General features: G+C 40.0%; 1 protein-coding gene and 1 pseudogene across 1 annotated transcript in view; both read left to right on the top strand.

The window, feature by feature from the left end:
* Positions 1-250: 250 nt before the first annotated feature.
* Positions 251-18,391, top strand: part of CUNH1orf87 (chromosome unknown C1orf87 homolog) — an 89,286-nt gene continuing 71,145 nt past the window's right edge. The window contains 2 exon segments of the mRNA XM_004751684.1: positions 251-383; positions 1,868-1,928. Of these exon segments, the coding sequence (XP_004751741.1) occupies positions 251-383; positions 1,868-1,928 (194 nt within the window).
* LOC101684979 lies at positions 4,394-5,836 on the top strand (annotated as a pseudogene).

The raw sequence follows: 18,391 nt of genomic DNA, 5'->3' as shown, positions 1-18,391 counted from the left end.
AGGGTCCTGGGATGGAGTTCCGCATTGGGTTCTCTGCTGACAGGGAGCCTGCTGCTTCCTCAGCCTCTGCCTCTCTTTCATTCTCTCTATAAATAAATAAATAAATATCTTTTAAAAAATAAATAAAATATAAATCAAATTATGTTACTAGTAATTGTTAATGTATAAGGTAAGAATAGTTGTCTGGCTCCACTGTGGGATCTACTTTTCCTCATTTTACAGATAAGGAAATTGAACCTCAGAGAAAAGAATGGATTTATCCAAAGCCATACAGTGGAAGGGTCTGGATTTGAAAGGACAAGTGCAAGATTCCAATTATCCGCCAATCTCACCAAGGGAAAATCAAGCTTCAGGGAAAGAGCAAGACGAGTGTGACTACACAGGTGAGCGGGATGAGCTTCAAGAAAGATGCTCACAGGTCTTGGAGAAGCTCCAAAGCACAGATTTGATAACGCGGATACTCTTTGCCTCTCTGCTGGAGCACTCAAGCGCCAGCGGCAGGGAGGCCTGAGCCAGGCACAGCTGGATGGAAACTTGGTCCCCGCCTAGCAACAGCCTCTGCATCCTTAGCAACCTGGGAGGAAGCTGCTGAAGGAGCCAGTGCAGTGATTCGCCTGACTCCGGAGCTCCTATCGCCTGTCCTGTTCCCCGCAGGCCACCGCAGTTCTCGATCCCCAAGAGTACCCCTGAGCTGCCTGGGTGGGGAAACGCTTGCCTCAGCAGTAATGCCAAGTCCCCTGTTCTATCTCAGGAAAGGGCTCAGGACTGATGCGCAACTGCTAGGCAGAGAGGGTACCCCACTGTCAGAAATTGTGGTTCCTAATATTTCCAGACAACTTCAAAGAGGCTGCAGGTCCCGCTGGAGAGGGCTACCCACTCAGAGCACGTCTTTCTTTCCTGTAGACCACATACTAAGTGAAGCTGGAGTCCAGGGAAAAGCGCTGGTCTACCTCAGACCTGGGCACTAGAAATGGGTCTAGTCATACTTGCTGTGTGAGTTTGGTCAAATGATACACCTCTCTTGGTCTTTGCTTACCAATCTGTAAAGCATTTGGATTAGAATGGTCTCTGAAGAGCTTTCAGTCTGGGAAAGTCTCTGAAAGAGAGTGATCAGCCTGGGGCCAGGTTTATAGAACTTCTAAGTTGTCCTTGGCCTTAGACCTGTATAAGCACATAGCATTTATCTAGTACAGGATCTCAACTTCAGATTCACCAGATTATTGCAGAAACACACAGCAACAATAACAACAAAAATCCCTCTTTCCTATGCACAGCACTCCTTCAGATGCAATCTTATTGGATTCACCCTAAATCCCAGAAAGGAGAACTGGAATTATCCCAGTTTTGTAAGCAGGGAGACTGAGCAGTGAGAGCTGAATATAAGATCTTCATATAACCCAATAAAGCCCTGGTTTCCTCTCTGACTTCATGGGAATCCTATCTGGCGTCAGGAAGGTAGCATCTCCAAATGACTCAGTAGACCTGTTTTGCAGATCTCTTGAGTGAGATTCCCAATTCTGCTCATTGCTGATTCTATGCTATTGAGTAAGAGACATAACTACATTATGCCTGTTCCCTCAACTGTAAATCAAGAATGATAATAGTAGTTAAGAATATCTTATTATGCCTTTATTAAGAATGTCAAGTGAGATAACATAGGTAAAGCATTTGGTCCTGCTATTGTTTTTGTTAATACGGACAAGGATGCTAAACCAACTAATGGGAAATCAAGAGGAAGAAAGATTTACTTATTTTCCAACCCAAGTATTTGAAAGGGCTTTGAGAAGAAGCATGCCTTCCATTTGGGAGACTCCCCCTGGATCAGAAGCAATGCATGAGACCCCAACTATTTATTTTTAAGGATAAAAAAATGTGGTGAAAATCATTGGAAGTAAACACTTTCGGTGCCTTCTGGAGAAGCCAAAGATGTAAGTTTACTGTTTGACAAATATCTGCTTCACTGGGAAGATAATGAAGTCTGGGTCTTTTTTTCTTAATCTAGAAATTTACATTTTTAAAATGTTGTCCATGGGAAATTAAGTCATTAAGAAGTAACAGTAGAAATAAAATAGTGTTGATAACTTCCATGAGCCTTGTTTTCCTGATATTTTTCATCTTTTTAATTCCCCTTACTCTTTAATTACTTAGGCAGTTTTCTCAAATTGATGAGGAATATGAACATTGAGACATTTATAACTATTAATGAGGTATTGCTGCAGCTTCTCATCACGTTTGTAATCTCCTATAGTAGGAATTTGGAGGGGAGAGGGGGAAATAGTGTTAGTCAATTTTTATGGATTAAAGGAGTGGGATTAATAATGAATCATAAATTATAAGATTTTCACTTAAGATTCTATACTCCTCCAAGTGAGGGCTTCTCAGAGCATAGCTAAAAGGTCTTTCTTCTCTTCAGGCTCATCACAGTCATATTTGAGGGAGCACACTCAGGTATCTCTAAAATTCTCCAGATACTTGGCACAGAAGAGTATGACTAGGTCTCTCTTCCAGCATTTTGGTGGTTCACAAAAGAAAAGGAAGGCACCAGACCTATCTTTCATGTAGTAGCCATTCCATTAGTAGCAGCAGTCAATAGCTTTTCCCACCTGAGATTATTTCCATAGCTTCTGCCTTTATTTCAGAAACCCACAGACCAAACAAATAGACAAGCAGAAAAGATCTGGCCTCACAGAACATAGGTGCAGAGAGTAGTGGATATCAAACCTGGCTGTCATCAGAAACATCCAGAAAATCCTTTAAGAATAAGGAGTTGGGGTCCAACCCAAGACCTACTAAATCAGAATCTCTGAAGATAAGGCCATCCAGAACACTGCTGGGGAGCACAAGCTTAGCAGGGGAAGTTGGTTTAACTCTCCACCAACACTGTTGTCAGACTAGAGAAATTCAAAAGTGAGTGCTGTAATGAATTAGTAATGTCTGTCCTGACACAGGAAGTGAGTTTTGCAGCCCATGAGTCCTGCATCTGAGATATCTATAGAGCTGACAGATATGGACTTGAATTCTGGTTCTGTGCCTTCCTGGCCTTTTGACATTGAGACAATTAATCTCTCTGGCCTCAGATCCTACCATCTCTTAAGTAAGGCTAAAACCCATATACCCAGTAGGGTTGTTGTAAAGACCAAATGAGAAAAAGTATGCAAAACCCCTTTTCAGTGCCTAGTAGTATGTGCAACATGCTCAATCCATGATTCTATTATTATGATTGAAGCATATCTTTCCAGGGATGTGAGATATTTAATAAAAAAATCAAATCATAAGTGACTCTTAATCTCACAAAACAAACTGAGGGTTGCCGGGGGCAGGGGGTTTGGGAGAAGGGGGTGGGATTATGGACATTGGGGAGGGTATGTGATTTGGTGAGTGCTGTGAAGTGTGTAAACCTGGTGATTCACAGACCTGTACCCCTGGGGATAAAAATATATGTTTATCAAAAATAAAAAATTTAAAAAAAAATCAAATCTCATTCTATGGAATGCTTGCCATCCCTTTTATACTCTGTGTCTGGGATGCAGTCTACCTCTTTGTTGTAGATGAGAAAACGAAGATGCTGTGATATAACCTTATAATAATCATAATTATAATACTAAGATCTTCCACCAAAGGCCCATGGTTCGTGAGGAACGTACTAGGATCTGTGTGGATGCTCTGCTCAGCTCTCCTCCCATCCAGAAGCTGACATTGCTACTAGACTAATTCCATTCCCATCCAGGGTTCTTTGTTTAGCCTATTTGTTCCAAATCCCTCCCCCCTTTTTTTCCTAAGAGTATCAGAATCTAATGTTCCTAAAGAGTTTGCTGGGGGAGGATCCTTGTCCTTTTAAATATGGAAGGAAAAATTCCCTCTGTCTTATAAAAAAAAGTGCCTTTTATTTTTTATATTCTTTAAATTTTACAATCTAAGAAATAAAAGAGTACATTAGATTAGATACATAAATTGTGAAATAAAAGGCATAGTTCTATTTCTTCTGTGATAATGGTAAAAAAAAAAAGTTTAAAAAAATATCAAGATAGGTTGCTTTGCTTCTGTTTTCTCTGGGCTTGATGTTGCTATTGCTGGAACGACATAGGACCCCTGACATGCTTTGATAAATAGTTCTGTATGGTTCAAAAACAAATGATTCTCAAAAGGGTTCTTATTGCCGAGGTAAGAACAGACCCACCACTATCATGTCATGTGTGTCCCAAAATCTGTCTCGGAACCATTTTAGTTGGGCTTTCTCTGTAGCTTTCAGCCTGAGCCTCAAAAAGGCTTTTTCTATGGGTTGAATCTGTTGAGTCCATTAGTAAAATATCTATGTATGAAACATTAGTGAGGCTTTTTCTGCCCGAGGTGGCTCAAATTCATTCTTAAGGAATTGAGAACATAATCTTTCAAAATGTTAATAAGACCATTTTATGCCTCACCTCCCACCCCAGCTCCTACAACACAAATGCCCAGCACACCAGAGTTTGTGGGATATAATCCATATGGTCATCTTGTCTGCAACAACTAGAGGCTGGGAGGGAACCTGGACATCAACAGTCAGGTCATGGCATCTTCTGGTATTATGATTCCAAACCCCCACAAACTACCAGATGAGCCACTGATGGCCTACATGAGGTACAGCAGAAAGGTCTGGGATCAAGTAAAATCTTCCAACCCTGATCTAAAGTTGTGGGAAATTGGCAAGATTATTGGTGGCATGTGACGAGATCTCACTGATGAAGAAAAAGAATATTTAAGTGAAGACGAAGCAGAAAAGAGAGAGTACAATGAATCTATGAAGGGCTATCATAATCTCCCTGCATACGTTGCTTACATAATTGCAAAAAGTCATACAGGAGCTGCTTTAGAGGAAGAAAGTCAACAGAGACTCTTGCATGAGGAAAAGAGAAGCTTACATGAGCATCCAGCCTGCCGAAGATCCAGATGGCTATGATGATGACTTTTCACTGAAGCATACGGCTACCACCCGTTTCCAGAGAAACCACCACCTCATCAGTGAAATCTGTAGTGAGAGGGTAGAGCCAGACGTTCTGTCAGTTGTCACAACAGCTAGTAGGCAGGTCCTTAAACAATGGGTTCAGTATTTAATGGTTCATCAGTGAAAACTAGAAGCTGAACTTCTTTAAATGGATGAGCGACCACCAGAAAAAGAGGAAACTTCTGGAAAGCACAGATTCATTTAACGATGAACTTAAATGGTTGTATGGTTTGAAGTGGAATGGATATGGAAAAAATTGTCACTGAAATTGCATAGGAAGAGGAACGGGCTGGTGAAATAAAGGAGGAAAGGGAGAAAGAGGCCACAGAGCAAACTGAATGCAGTCAGCATGGTTCCTGAGGAAGAGCAAGCTGTGAGTAAGACCTAGGAGGAGAAAGACCAACAAGAGGAAGCCTGGGTGGCTCAGTGAGTTAAGCCTCTGCCTTCCACTCAGGTCATGATTTCTGGGTCCTGGGATCGAGCCGCACTTCAGGCTCTCTGCCCAGCAGGGAGCCTGCTTCCCCCTCTCTCTCTGCCTGCCTCTCTGCCAACTTGTGATCTCTCTCTTTCTCTGTCAAATAAATAAATAAAAATCTTAAAAAAAAAACAACCAAAAAACCAACAAGAGCATCCCAGTGGAGACAGAGAAGACACACCTTGAAGAAGCACCAGAAAGACAACAGAATGGTGAAGAAGAAGACACATCTACTCCTGATGACAAGGAGAGCAGGCAGGAGGGGGTGAACAGTATGGCTGAGGAAGGGACCTGTGAGAGTAGCACTGGCTTAGAGAACAACAGTGGAACAGCGGAGGAACCCAACAGACCCCACCCCAGAAGATGAGAAGAAAGAATAAATGTTGCCTTGTTTGATGTGTTCTAAGTACTTGTTTAAATGAAAAAAAAAATGGTTTTTGAGTTTTTAAAAAAAGGAAACATAAGTGAAAGCAAAAAAAAAAGGAAAAAGTCTCTAAAAAGAAAAATCACAAATGAATAATGGATGAAAAACAGAAATCTTCCCATCTAACCACATTTAGTTCATACTTCCCGTAGGATATTTGGAGAGGATGGAATAGGATGGCAGACCTGAATGTGACCTTCATGGTGTCAGTGAGGGTATTAATTTGCTAGGGCTGCTGTATCAAAGCTCCACACATGGGGTGACTTAGACCACACAGAAATGTATTGCTTCACAGTTCTGCAGGTGAAAAGTCTGAAGTCAAGGAGTTGGTAGAGCTGTGCTCCCTCTGCAGCTGCCCAGGAAGGAGAGCTTATAGGTCTCTCTCCCTCCTTCTGATAGTTTTGTGCCTCGTGGCAGCATAACTCTAAAATTCATATGGCAGTCTCTCTGTATCTGTGCCTATGAGCAAATTTCCCTTTCTATAAGAACGCCAATCAGTTGGTTCGGGGGTCCATCCTATTCTAGTATGACCTCAATTTAACTAACTATATCTGCAATCACCTTATTTCCAAATAAGGTCATATTCTGAGGCCCATGGGGTTAGGACTTCAAAATATGAATTTTAGGGTTCAATTTAGCCCATAACAACTAATCTCCCATTTTACAGATGGAACAACTGTGAACTCTATTGGGCTTAAAGGGAGGCCAGTTACTAAGAACTAAGACTGGAGTCGAGCTCCTTTCCTCTTTTCTTAATTTAGCCTGTACAGTTATTGACAGATGAAAGGAAAATACTCAATACCCATTTAGTAGTCAAGTTCTTTACAAAGGAGATCAATCTCCAGGTTATAAAGAGTGAAACAAGTGTACCTGAGATTCATGACCATCATTTGCCTCTCAGATAACTCCACCAGACTTCCAACCTGCTCTTTCTCTCTTTCTCTAATCCACTTTATAAAGGCGTGCTCCCTAGAGGGTAACCTATGGACCACCAACATCAGCCTCACCTGGGAGTTGGCTAGATGCAGATTCACAATCTGCATTTTTGTTAATTCCCAAGTGACTCCTGTGTAACATTCCAATTTGAGACGCCCACTTCTCAACTATGGCCAGCATCGTCTTCCTAAAACACAGATCTAATGAGATGCCACCACCTCTAGGCACAGATTTACCCCTCCCTCTCCCCCATAGGTTTCCACAGCACTGTTAAGGGACTGTTATACTCTGTGACAATTTCCTATGCATTTCTGGCTCCTCCATTGGACTGTAAATCCCGTGTGCACAACTGCACCCCAGCACTGAGTACAAAATCTGATACATATTGAGAGCCTAATAAATGAACTAGAGCATGATGGATGCCAAGAAAAATAAAGATCTAGAAAGACAATACATAGTTGCTTTCAATCCAAGTCTAAAGGCCCAGGTTGCTAAAGTTGCATGCAGATGTTACCAGGGGACCCTGAGGAGTCATCTTTGATGATAGCTCATGGAAAGCAAGATAATACCAACTGAAAGGAGACAAATATTCCCATTTTCTAAAAGGAGATAAAAGTAGGTAATAAAACCACAAAACTAGAAGCTTGTGGGCAATCCCTGGCAAAACTGCAGGCCAAAGAATTAAATATATTCATTGTGAAAACAAAAACAAAAGTGATGGACACTAAGGTTGGCAACACGTTGACTAAAACCAGATTATGCTAACACGGTGGTGACTGAACAATTGATGTCAACATTCTGTGTTAGAGGCGGAGAGGCTGAGAGGATTGGTGTGGGGCCCTGTTTTTAGTCATTTTTAATCCATAACTGAAACCACTTCAGTAAACATGTAGGTTTACTTAGAGGAATGCTGAAAAGCCTTGGCAGGAAAATGAGCTAAAACCAAAAAAAAAAAAAAAAAATGAAATCAACGGAGATATACGCAAAGTCTGTCCTCAGGTAAGAGTGCATGTAAATGATCATATGGAATAAAAGTTTGGGTTTCACTTGCTGCAAAAGACTAGAAAATCTATCTGTCGGTCTCTGTTTCCAATTCCTGGCATGGAGCTCTTAGAACCCTTGCAGTTTCCCAAGAGATAAGAGCACCAGGTGCATCTTTTGTCCTAATATTTGGTCTTTAACCCTGGTTCCTGACACAAAGCCCCTAAATACCTTGGAATTTCCTGTCTCTACTCCCCTGAGGATGGAGAGCTCTGGAGAGTTAAGGATGGAGGCTGGTCACCAGAAAGACCAAGCCACGATTACCAACTTAGAACTTTCAGCTCTACCCTCTACCCTCTGGAAAGGGGAGAGGGGCTGGAGATTGAGTTAATGATTAAGCATAACTACATGACGAAGCCTCCCTAAAAATCTCAACTGTATGAGGTTCAGAGAGTTTCCAGATTGCTGAACACATCTATGTGCTGAGAGGGTGGTGTGCCTGGAGGGGCCATAGATGCTCCACACCCCTTCCCACATACCTTGCCCTATGCATCTCTTCCATTTGGCTATTCCTAAATTATATTCCTTTATAATATTCAGTAATCTGGTAAGTAAACTGTTCTGAGTTCTGGGAGCTGCTCTAGCAGTTTCATCAAACCCAGGGTGGGGTTGTGAGAATCCTATTTTATAGTGGGTCTATCAGAACCACAGGTAACAATCTAGACTTGTGACTGATGTCTGAAAGGGGTGGGACAGACTTGTAGGATGGAGCCCTGAACCTGTGGGGTCTGTGCTAAATTAGGTAGATAGCTACAGAATTTAATTGAATTGTAAGGATACCCAGCCAGTGTTGAAGAATTGTTTGGTATGGGGAAACCCACACACATTTGGTGACTGGCTGTATGTGGTAGTCGTAGAGAGTAGAGAATAAAATGGAGTGTTTTTTCCTTTACATTTCTGTTTGTGCTCAGCATGAGCCGAGAGCATCCACAGAGAAGGATGCGGGTGGCCCAATTATTCAGAATTGGATACATCCCCTGTGCAATACTGCACCTCCATTTGCATGCATGCCATAATTTAGAAGGGATCCTGCCACACTAGAAGTGTGGATGCTAAAGGTATAGCATGATAGAAGATCCAGGGTATAAATTGTGGCATAGGGGAACATTTACAGAATCTGGGGATTGAGTTGCTAAATAAAAAAGGAATTGGATCCATTTCAAGAAATTCCTGTGAGTAGAGATGCTTCCAGTGAATAAAGCTGGCTTCTCTAGTTCCTTCCAGTGCCAAGACTCAATGACCCAAAGCACTTCGTTCTAGTTACACTGCTGTTGGTATAGTATTGTCATGTACAGAAGAAGTGGGTTGCAAATTTTTATAGGAAAGGGTAGCAAATACTTGTAATAATATGTGTTGATATTGATAGCCTAGAAATATAAAATTTTGGTATTTTCCCACATGACTATCCTGGAGCCTGTCATTTTTTGGTCCCTCAAAGCCCTTCATATTAATACATTATTGTTTCCCTTTCTTGAACTTTTTAAAAGCACTAATGTTAACAGTTTTATAAATTAATGCATATATGGAATTCCATCATCATTCCTTCCAAAAGCATTAATTGAGCACCTACTGAGTGCCAAGCCTTAGGAATACAGCAGTATACCTAAACTTCTAAATGATATATCTAAACTTCTAAAACCTAAACTTCTAATGATGGGAGACAACATAGCAGACATATGAATAATGACTGTTTAACTGAGCATAGTGCCATGAAGAAAAATAGAGGAGGATCATAAAGGGATGTTGAGTCACAAAAGGTGCTCCCAGAAGGCCTCTGAGCAAGTTATTAGTTAGCAGTGAGCTGGCTAAGATTGGCCCTAATTTATCCAGGTGGGCAAGGTTCACCAGATTCCAACTTCCCATATAACTAGCAGTTCTAGTTTCTTCTTCCTGCTCCTGTCTCATAAGAAGAGGCTGCAACTTCCCACAGCCCCAAGTTCTTTAAATACTAGACATCTGGCTTTCCTAGCAACTGCTGTACACAGCACCTGCTACAAACAGCACCTAAATTGACCACCTGGAGCCCAAACAGATTTTTTTGTACAAGGCTGCCTTATGCTCACTTCATAAAAAGTGAGACTGTGTGGTTTTCCAGAAGCACAGTACTCAGAGATCAGGGCACCCATGTAGCCACCACTATCCTGCCCTGGAGGTTCACCCTGTCCCAAGTGACACCACAGGTGTTCACCATGATCCTGGTAGAAAGTAAACCATGAAGATCTCTGGAGAAAGAGCATTGTGGGCAAAGGGAACAGTGAATAGAAAGCCTTTGTGACATTTAAGAAGGAGCAAGGAAGCTAGTGTTGGTACAGCCAAGTGCACAAAGCGGGAGCGGGTAGAGAATGAGGTCAGAGAGGCCAGCAGGACTCAGGTCACGGGCTATGTGGACCATGGTAGGAACTTAGAATTTGTTCTATGTAGAGTGGGAAGCCATTGGGAAATTGGGAGCACCATAAAGAATAGTTCTGGCTGCTGTGTGGAGGACAAGTTGGAAGAGACATGAGTAAAGAGAGAGAGATCATTTAGGGAGTCATGATGGTAATCTATGCAGGAGATTGTAGCAATGACCAATTATAACCTCTATGTAAAACCTGGATAAACATTTGTGATTTATTCTTTTTTGAAAAGAAATAACTGATCATAATGCCTTATCTTTTTTATTGCTTTTCTTGCTATATAATCTACATACTTTAATATCCATGAACTCAATCTTTCCTTAAAACAGAGCAACATCAGGGCACATACTATTATATCCATTTTCACAAGTCCACAGTGATGGAGTATTATGTTAAAATCATACATCTCGTGCCTTTTTACTGCAGAAAGCTGTTTCTTTATAATCTCCTACAAAGGGTTGCAAGACATAGGCATGAAACCTACAATAAGAGTATATGGCAGTACGTAAATGAATGCCAAATCAGTGTTGTAAAAAAAAAAAAAATAGGCCCCCATTAATCCTAACTATTGAGACTATGAAATAAAAGTTGTAATTTTACCATTTGAAATCCTGTATTTTAAAAAATAGAATAAAAAGTAAACAGAAAAAACAAAACACTATGTACAAGATTATGACAGGGAAAAATTAATCCTCTTAAATGCGTGAGGTACTCCTGCAAATCAGTAGGAAAAGGAAGAGCAGCCCAATTTCACAAAGTGACAGATCTATGTGGGCAATTCACAAAAGAAGAAATAAAAATGAACACTAGATACGTGTGTGTGATGGGGTGGGGGAGATTCACTCTGAGACTAAAAAAAAAAAAAAATTAAACAGCAACTAGTCATTATTTTTACCAATAAAATCAGAAATATTTTTGTAGTGGAGATATCCAGGGTTGACGAGAATTTAGGGAAAAAGTACTCATATGCCATTGGCTTTTTTTTTTTAAAGATTTTTATTTATTTATTTGACAGAGAGAGAGAGGGATCACAAGTAGGCAGGGAGACGGGCAGAGAGAGAGAGGAAGAGAGAGCAGGAAGAGAGAGAGGGGAAGTTGGCTCCCCACTGAGCAGAGCCCAATGTGGGGCTCAATCCCAGGACCCCAAATCATGACCTGAGTCGAAGGCAGAGGCTTAACCCACTGAGCCACCCATGCATACCGCTATCAGCTTTTAAGTATATTTATTAAAAGCCTTAAAAGTACATGTAGTTTGTGATGAACACTGGGAGTTGTACCTAAAGTGATGAATCGCTAAATCCTACTGAAACCGATATCACACTATATGTTAACTAACTAGAATTTAAATAAAATCCTTAAATAAGTGTATGTACTATGGCATAAAACAGCTCTATCCATGAACCACTTCTGTAGAAACAATTATAGATGGATATATAGTTTGGTTTCAAAAATTTACATAATAATGTACAAATCCGCTAGTAGGAAATAGATGACCTAATTCAGAGGAGGATGATTCAGAAAGAGTTTGTTTATAAGAGTAAGAGAAATGCACGAATATAGCAGGAACTGTGGACCAGCAGAGGCGAAGTTGGACAGCCCCCTGCAATGTTGTCGAAGAGGGACACTCTGTAGAGGGACCCTCTGTAGCTCAGGCTGCTTAGAGAAATGTAGTGACCTTTGAGCAAGAAACACAAGAAGTTTAAGGCAATGTTGCACAACAGAGCCATCTTCTGCCAGGGCTACACATTGGCCAAAACCAGCCAGAATCAGAAGGCATGAGAGGAGATCTTTAGTCTACACAGATCAGCTTTCTGGGGTAAGGAAGACTGCAGGGAGCTAACACAAGGAACATGTCCAACAGGGAAGCAATATTTAAATGAGTAACATTGGGGCAACAGTAAATGTTCAACAAAATAGGACTAGTTAAATTAACTCTTGTATCTGCATGCAATGAAACACTAGTTACACATATAGAATGTTCTCACAGAGACTAAGTATCGATGTGTAAGGATATCGGCATTTTATGGTGGACTGGAAATTCTTTTAAAAGATTATAAAATGGTATAATTCTAGTTTGGTTTAAAAGCAAAACAAAACAAGTTCTTGTGTGTCTAGGTAGAAATTTTCTATAATGAAATAATGTAACACCTTGCCACATTTAATTTAACCACTTATAATTTTGGGAAATCACAGATTTATATTTACATAGTACACTTTTTTTAGAACTTAATTTTTTTAGAGCAGTTTTAGATCCACAGCAAACTTGAGAGGAAGGTACAGAGATACCACATACACCCTTTGTCTGGATTTTTGCATCATCTCCTCGATTATCTGCAGCCCCCACTGAAGTGATACATTTGTTACCTTTGAAGAACTCACATTGACACAGCATGATCCCCTGAAGTCTATAGTTTACATTAGGGTTCATTCCTGGGGTCCTTCATGCTAAGGTTTGGGGCAAATGTATAGTAGTAAGTATCCATCAACATAGTAGCATACAAAGTATTTTCCCTGCCCTAAAAATTCTGTGCTTCATCTATTCATCTCTTTCCTCCTTCCCTATAGCATGCTTTTTAATTCAATAATATCCCGATACCCCTAGTCCAACCTAATTAAACAAAGTAAAATAGCAATAATTATTACTCCCATTCCCATAGACCATGTGGATGTATCCAGAGGGTAGTTTATGGAAAGAACTGTTTGTGCTACATCCTCTCACAATATGGACAGAAGTCCTGGCTCAGAAATTGTGCCTTAAAGCACTGAGATAATTGGGGGAAAGGTAAGCCAGTTGCACAATCACTTTGCTTAGAGTAGCAAAAGCAGAACAGGCTAGACTGCTGTGCAAAGGACATTAAATTTCAAGCTGATAAAGACTGGCTCAAAGATTTAAAGGCAGCACTGTCTGCAAAACTCTTGGGTATAGGCTACCTGAGGACATCATGATGAGATGATGTTTGGTTTTTTTGTTTTTGTTTTTGTTTTTTTCCTGTAAAATGAAGGAAACAGATTCTGAAGAATTGTGCTTAATCAGAGCAGGTTTTGATACTGATTAACCTGCGTTGGTTTTTAAAGAGAGTGACTTCTAGAACTCCTATTCATGGTTACTCGTAAAATACAAGGTGGTCAGTTAGGTTACATCATCTCTTTTTATCTATTTAAATAAATTTTCCTCAGTTCTTATGTACTACAAAATTTTGATCTTTTAAACTTTAGTTTTGCCTATCAATAAAGAAAGTTCCAAGATTCCAGTGGCTTTCTTATACGCTTACAATGAAAATACAGAAAGGGAAATTAGAGAATGGATTCCATTTACTATAGCACCAAGAACCATAAGATACCTGGGAATAAACCTAACCAAAGAGGGAAAGGATCTATATTCGAGGAACTACAGAACACTCATGAAAGAAATTGAAGAAGACCCCAAAAGATGGAATACCCTTCCATGCTCTTGGATCGAAAGAATAAACATTGTTAAAATGTCTATACTGCCTAGAGCAATCTATACTTTTAATGCCATTCCGATCAAAATTCCACCAGTATTCTTCAAAGAGCTGGAGCAAATAACCCAAAAATTTGTATGGAATCAGAAGGGACCCCGAATCACTAAGGAAATGTTGAAAAACAAAAATAAAACTGAGGGCATCATGCTACTTGATTTCAAGCTTTACTACAAAGCTGTAATCACCAAGACAGCATGGTACTGGCATAAAAACAGACACATAGGCCAGTGGAACAGAGTAGAGAGCCCAGATATGGACCCTCAACTCTATGGTCAGATAATCTTCAACAAAGCAGGAAAAAATATACAGTGGAAAAAAGACAGTCTCTTCAATAAATGGTGCTGGGAAAACTGGGCAGCTATATGTAGAAGAATGAAACTCGACCATTCTCTTACATCGCACACAAAGATAAACTCAAAATGGATAAAAGACCTCAATGTGAGACAGGAATCCATCAGAATCCTAGAGGAGAACATAGGCAGTAATCTCTTCGATATCAGCCACAGCAACTTCTTTCAAGATATGTCTCCAAAAGCAAAGGAAACAAAAGCGAAAATAAACTTTTGGGACTTCATCAAAATCAAAAGCTTCTGCACAGCAAAGGAAACAGTCAACAAAACAAAGAGGCAACCCACGGAATGGGAGAAGATATTTGCAAATGACTGTACAGACAAAAGGTTGATATCCAGCATCTATAATGAACTCCTCAAACTCAACACACACAAAACAGACAAGCATATCAAAAAATGGGCAGAAGATATGAACAGACACTTTTCCAATGAAGACATACAAATGGCTATCAGACACATGAAAAAATGTTCATCATCACTAGCCATCAGGGAGATTCAAATTAAAACTACATTGAGATATCACCTTACACCAGTTAGAATGGCCAAAATTAACAAGACAGGAAACAACATGTGTTGGAGAGGATGTGGAGAAAGGGGAACCCTCTTACACTGTTGGTGGGAATGCAAGTTGGTGCAGCCTCTTTGGAGAATAGTGTGGAGATTCCTCAAGAAATTAAAAATAGAACTTCCTTATGACCCTGCAATTGCACTACTGGGTATTTACCCCAAAGATACAGATGTAGTGAAAGTTCCAATATTCCAAATGAAAGAGCACTCCTTTTGAACTCAGGTGATGCGAGAGGTGTTTAAAAGGAGACAGCACTCTACTTTATGACTAACATAAAATTATCATTTGTCAAAGGCTGAGAGAGGCTCTGTGCTAAATATTTTATATATCATATTTTGATAAGAATTATTTTTCTAACATCACAGAGGAGAAATTAAAAATTAGAGATGTGAAATAAAATGCCAAAGTGAAATGACATTTGGAGCTAGGATTCAGAATCAGGTCCATGAGACAGATAGTCCATGTCTTCAACTTCTATACTAATAGTGATTATAATTATGGGCAAATTTTGCACAATTATGGAAAAGATTTCTTTTTCTTTCTCTATGCTGTCCTTTCTCAAACTTTAGTGTACACAGGAATCATTTGACATGTTTGCTAAGAATACACATTTATTTGTCCTGTTTTCAGAAATTCTAACTCAGTGAGTTTGGTGTTATCCAAGTTTGTGTTTTATTATCCAGCACCCTGCATGATTATGACCCCCTCGGGTGGTCTGAGGTTCAAAGGTTAGAAATCACTGTCACTTTCTCCAAGTCCAAGCTCTTCATCCAATCTGGAGTATTTTTCTACCTCTCATTTCCTCTTTCAACTACATTTTATATGTCAGTTCCTTGGTGAAAGAAGATTCCAAAGTGAAGTAAGCATTTCTAAGAGAATCATTCACGGAGGGGAGAATATTGAGGAAGCAAGGCCTGTGCACTGTCTCCTGTTTCAATTTTTGGACTTTTGACTTTTGTCATTTGCAACTTGACAATTGCATCTCCACCACCTCTTGAGACACATCTTTCACCTTTGGACTAAAACCATACAATGTAATATCTATCAACTAAATAGCCACTGTCTATTAGTTTAACTCTGTCAGCACCGATCATAATTCCTTCAAAACAAGCTATATAATCTCGTGGCTTTTGCCTTTTTAAGCTTGCACTTCCCACTTGCAATTTAAAGCACACTTTCAATTTTGGTCAACCCTGTGTCTCTGAGATTGCAGTCCCTCAAGACCCCACACCAATGTTTTTGCCTGCTTTCTAGACTTTTCCCCTTGGCCAACACCTTCATAGAAACATTTCCATCCTCTTTAAGCAGATTTGGTTTGAAATTCCTCTATGATCTTTTTACATCCTCTATTTTTTTTTCAGGTATCACACTATTTTTTCATAAACTTGAAGACAAAATAGTCCATTGGATGCCAATACAACATTGACCAATAAAGTAGTAATGCACCGCTGAAGGACAAGTCAGATAGAAGGAAATATCCATGGTGTAAATATATGTCTAATGCTGTAGAACTGCGTGATTAAGTGAAGAAAGAAGGACGCAAGGGAGTAGGTGTGCTGGGGTATCACTTTCTATGAGCTAAAAGTACTTCCTACCAAAGAACAATTGTTGATTGGATGGGTTGCTAATTCTGTGTATAAAATAACCCTTTTATTTTATTCTTCCCTGAAAAAGTATACTTTGGTTATTTTCATTGTTTTCAGAATTTGGCTCAGTGTTTTAAGGAAAGAAATGAGATACACTGTAAATATCTTTGGGAACATAATGAATTCCTTGCACCTGGGAAGTTTACAAACCAAAGTTGAATGTCAGCCACTTACGTGTTCCAGAAGGGGACTTTAAGTCTAGCTGGGAAGATAGACTAGATGGCTTTATATATGTTTTCTTTATTAACACTAAAAGAGGATAAAAATCCTATTGTTTAAAACAGACAGTCTGTATATTATGGGTATAAAATTGAGGAGTCATGCGGAGGAAGGGGCATATGCTTTAGATCCACACAGATCTAGCTGTGAATCCAAGATCTCTACTTGCAAGGTGGCCTTGAGTAATGTACTTAACCTCTCTGACCGTCCATTTTATCATCGGCAGAATATAGTAATATCTACTTTTCAGTATTATTAGGATAACATGAAAGAATTTATGTAAATTTATATGTGGTATCTGACACAGAAAAGCACTTAGAATGTTAGCTCATATAGTTCATTGATGAAGAGATGATTCTGGTATAGGTTTGGGAGTTAAAGTACTTTAAAAATCTTTCTGAAGACTAAATTTCTATGATAATAATATATGGTATGGCTCTCTGGAATTAAAAAAAGAAGAAGAAGAAGGAGAAGGAGAAGAAGGAGAAGAAGGGGAAAATAAAAGCCTCACACTTCATCACAATAACATTTGCTACATTAACACAGACTTCACATTTCAGCTTCCCCATGGAGTTTGGTGAGATTTTCAGCTGCGCTCCCCTCCCCAGTCCCATTTTATATTTTTATTTGGTTGTTGTCTTTTTCAAAAAGGAAAGTCTGGTTGTGTTGATTATCTGCTATTACTTCCAAATAAGAACATGCTTTCATTTACTGAAATTAGATCCCCATTCACTGTGTTGGCACGCTCAGGACTGTCTTCTCCAGAGGGTTGGAGGCCTGTTAGATGGCGCACAGTTGGAAATCGGTGGCACTGAGTCGCTGCCAAGGCTGGCAGACCTTTAAGATGGCATCTGGTGACCTTTTTGCTGAGCCCCCCGGGTCCTCCATTTGAGATTTGATGTTCTCGGCAGGGGTGTAATCCAAATCAAATGTGAGATCTGGTGAGTTGGAGTCACAGGGGAGGTGGGCCTTCGGGCAGATGATGCTACCAGACGCCCTTGCAATGTTTCTTTCTAACCCTGAGCCTCTGAGCTGTGGTAGAGGGTGGCACTGTAGGGCTGGTTTGCAGGAAGAGCCCAGTGTGACAGGAGACAACGGAACAGTTTTCGCCTCATTTATTTATCATCCAGCAGTACAGTAATCCTCTCTAATTGCTGTAGTTCTGGGATGACACTAAACTCTTCACAGCATCCAGAAGTGCAGCAGCTGAGGTCAGAAGTCCCTATGAAGAAGCTAGTTCTGCCTTGCTTCCAAGAGAGTGTTGGTGGCATTTTTTTTTTCTTTCTTCTGAAATGGCAAACTCCTATTTCCAGTACCTCAGGTAGATAGTACACAAGTCTAGAAGAAAGAGCTAGGAGTGTGTGAAAAGCATAACAACCAACGCATATTGACACATTGTTTGTGCTAACAGGCACATGCCATTTCTCAGTTGGGGAGGCATTTCATGATAATTTTAAAGTGCTATGTATGTTGTATTTTGTTTTTTGATTTTTGTTTTTTTAAACCAGCTTTTACTTTGAACATATTTAACAGGTTATTTTTGGTTTTACATCTCCTGTGACTGTTTTAAAAGGCAGGCAGATACATTTCACGTTTCTTGGGCAATTCTATCCTGAGACTGTGCACAAAAGGATTCCACGGTGATTAAAGCAAAGTTGATCGCCTTCAGCCTGAGGAGTTAACTCTCAGCCCCAAACCCATCTTTGCTTTTAAATTTGCACTTCCTCCGCCTCTCCCTTCTGCTCCTCATATAATATAAACATCCATGGATTCTCTCTGGACCCTACTACCACTATGTGGGCATCGCGGTGCAGTCAGGCCAACTTAGGTTTAAATTCTGGTTCAAATTCTG

Source organism: Mustela putorius, unplaced genomic scaffold (assembly GCF_011764305.1).
Source record: "Mustela putorius furo isolate JIRA1106 unplaced genomic scaffold, ASM1176430v1.1 tig00003853_pilon_pilon_pilon, whole genome shotgun sequence".
NCBI classification, from domain to species: Eukaryota; Metazoa; Chordata; class Mammalia; order Carnivora; family Mustelidae; genus Mustela; species Mustela putorius.
This window is presented reverse-complemented; position numbering and strand designations above follow the sequence as displayed.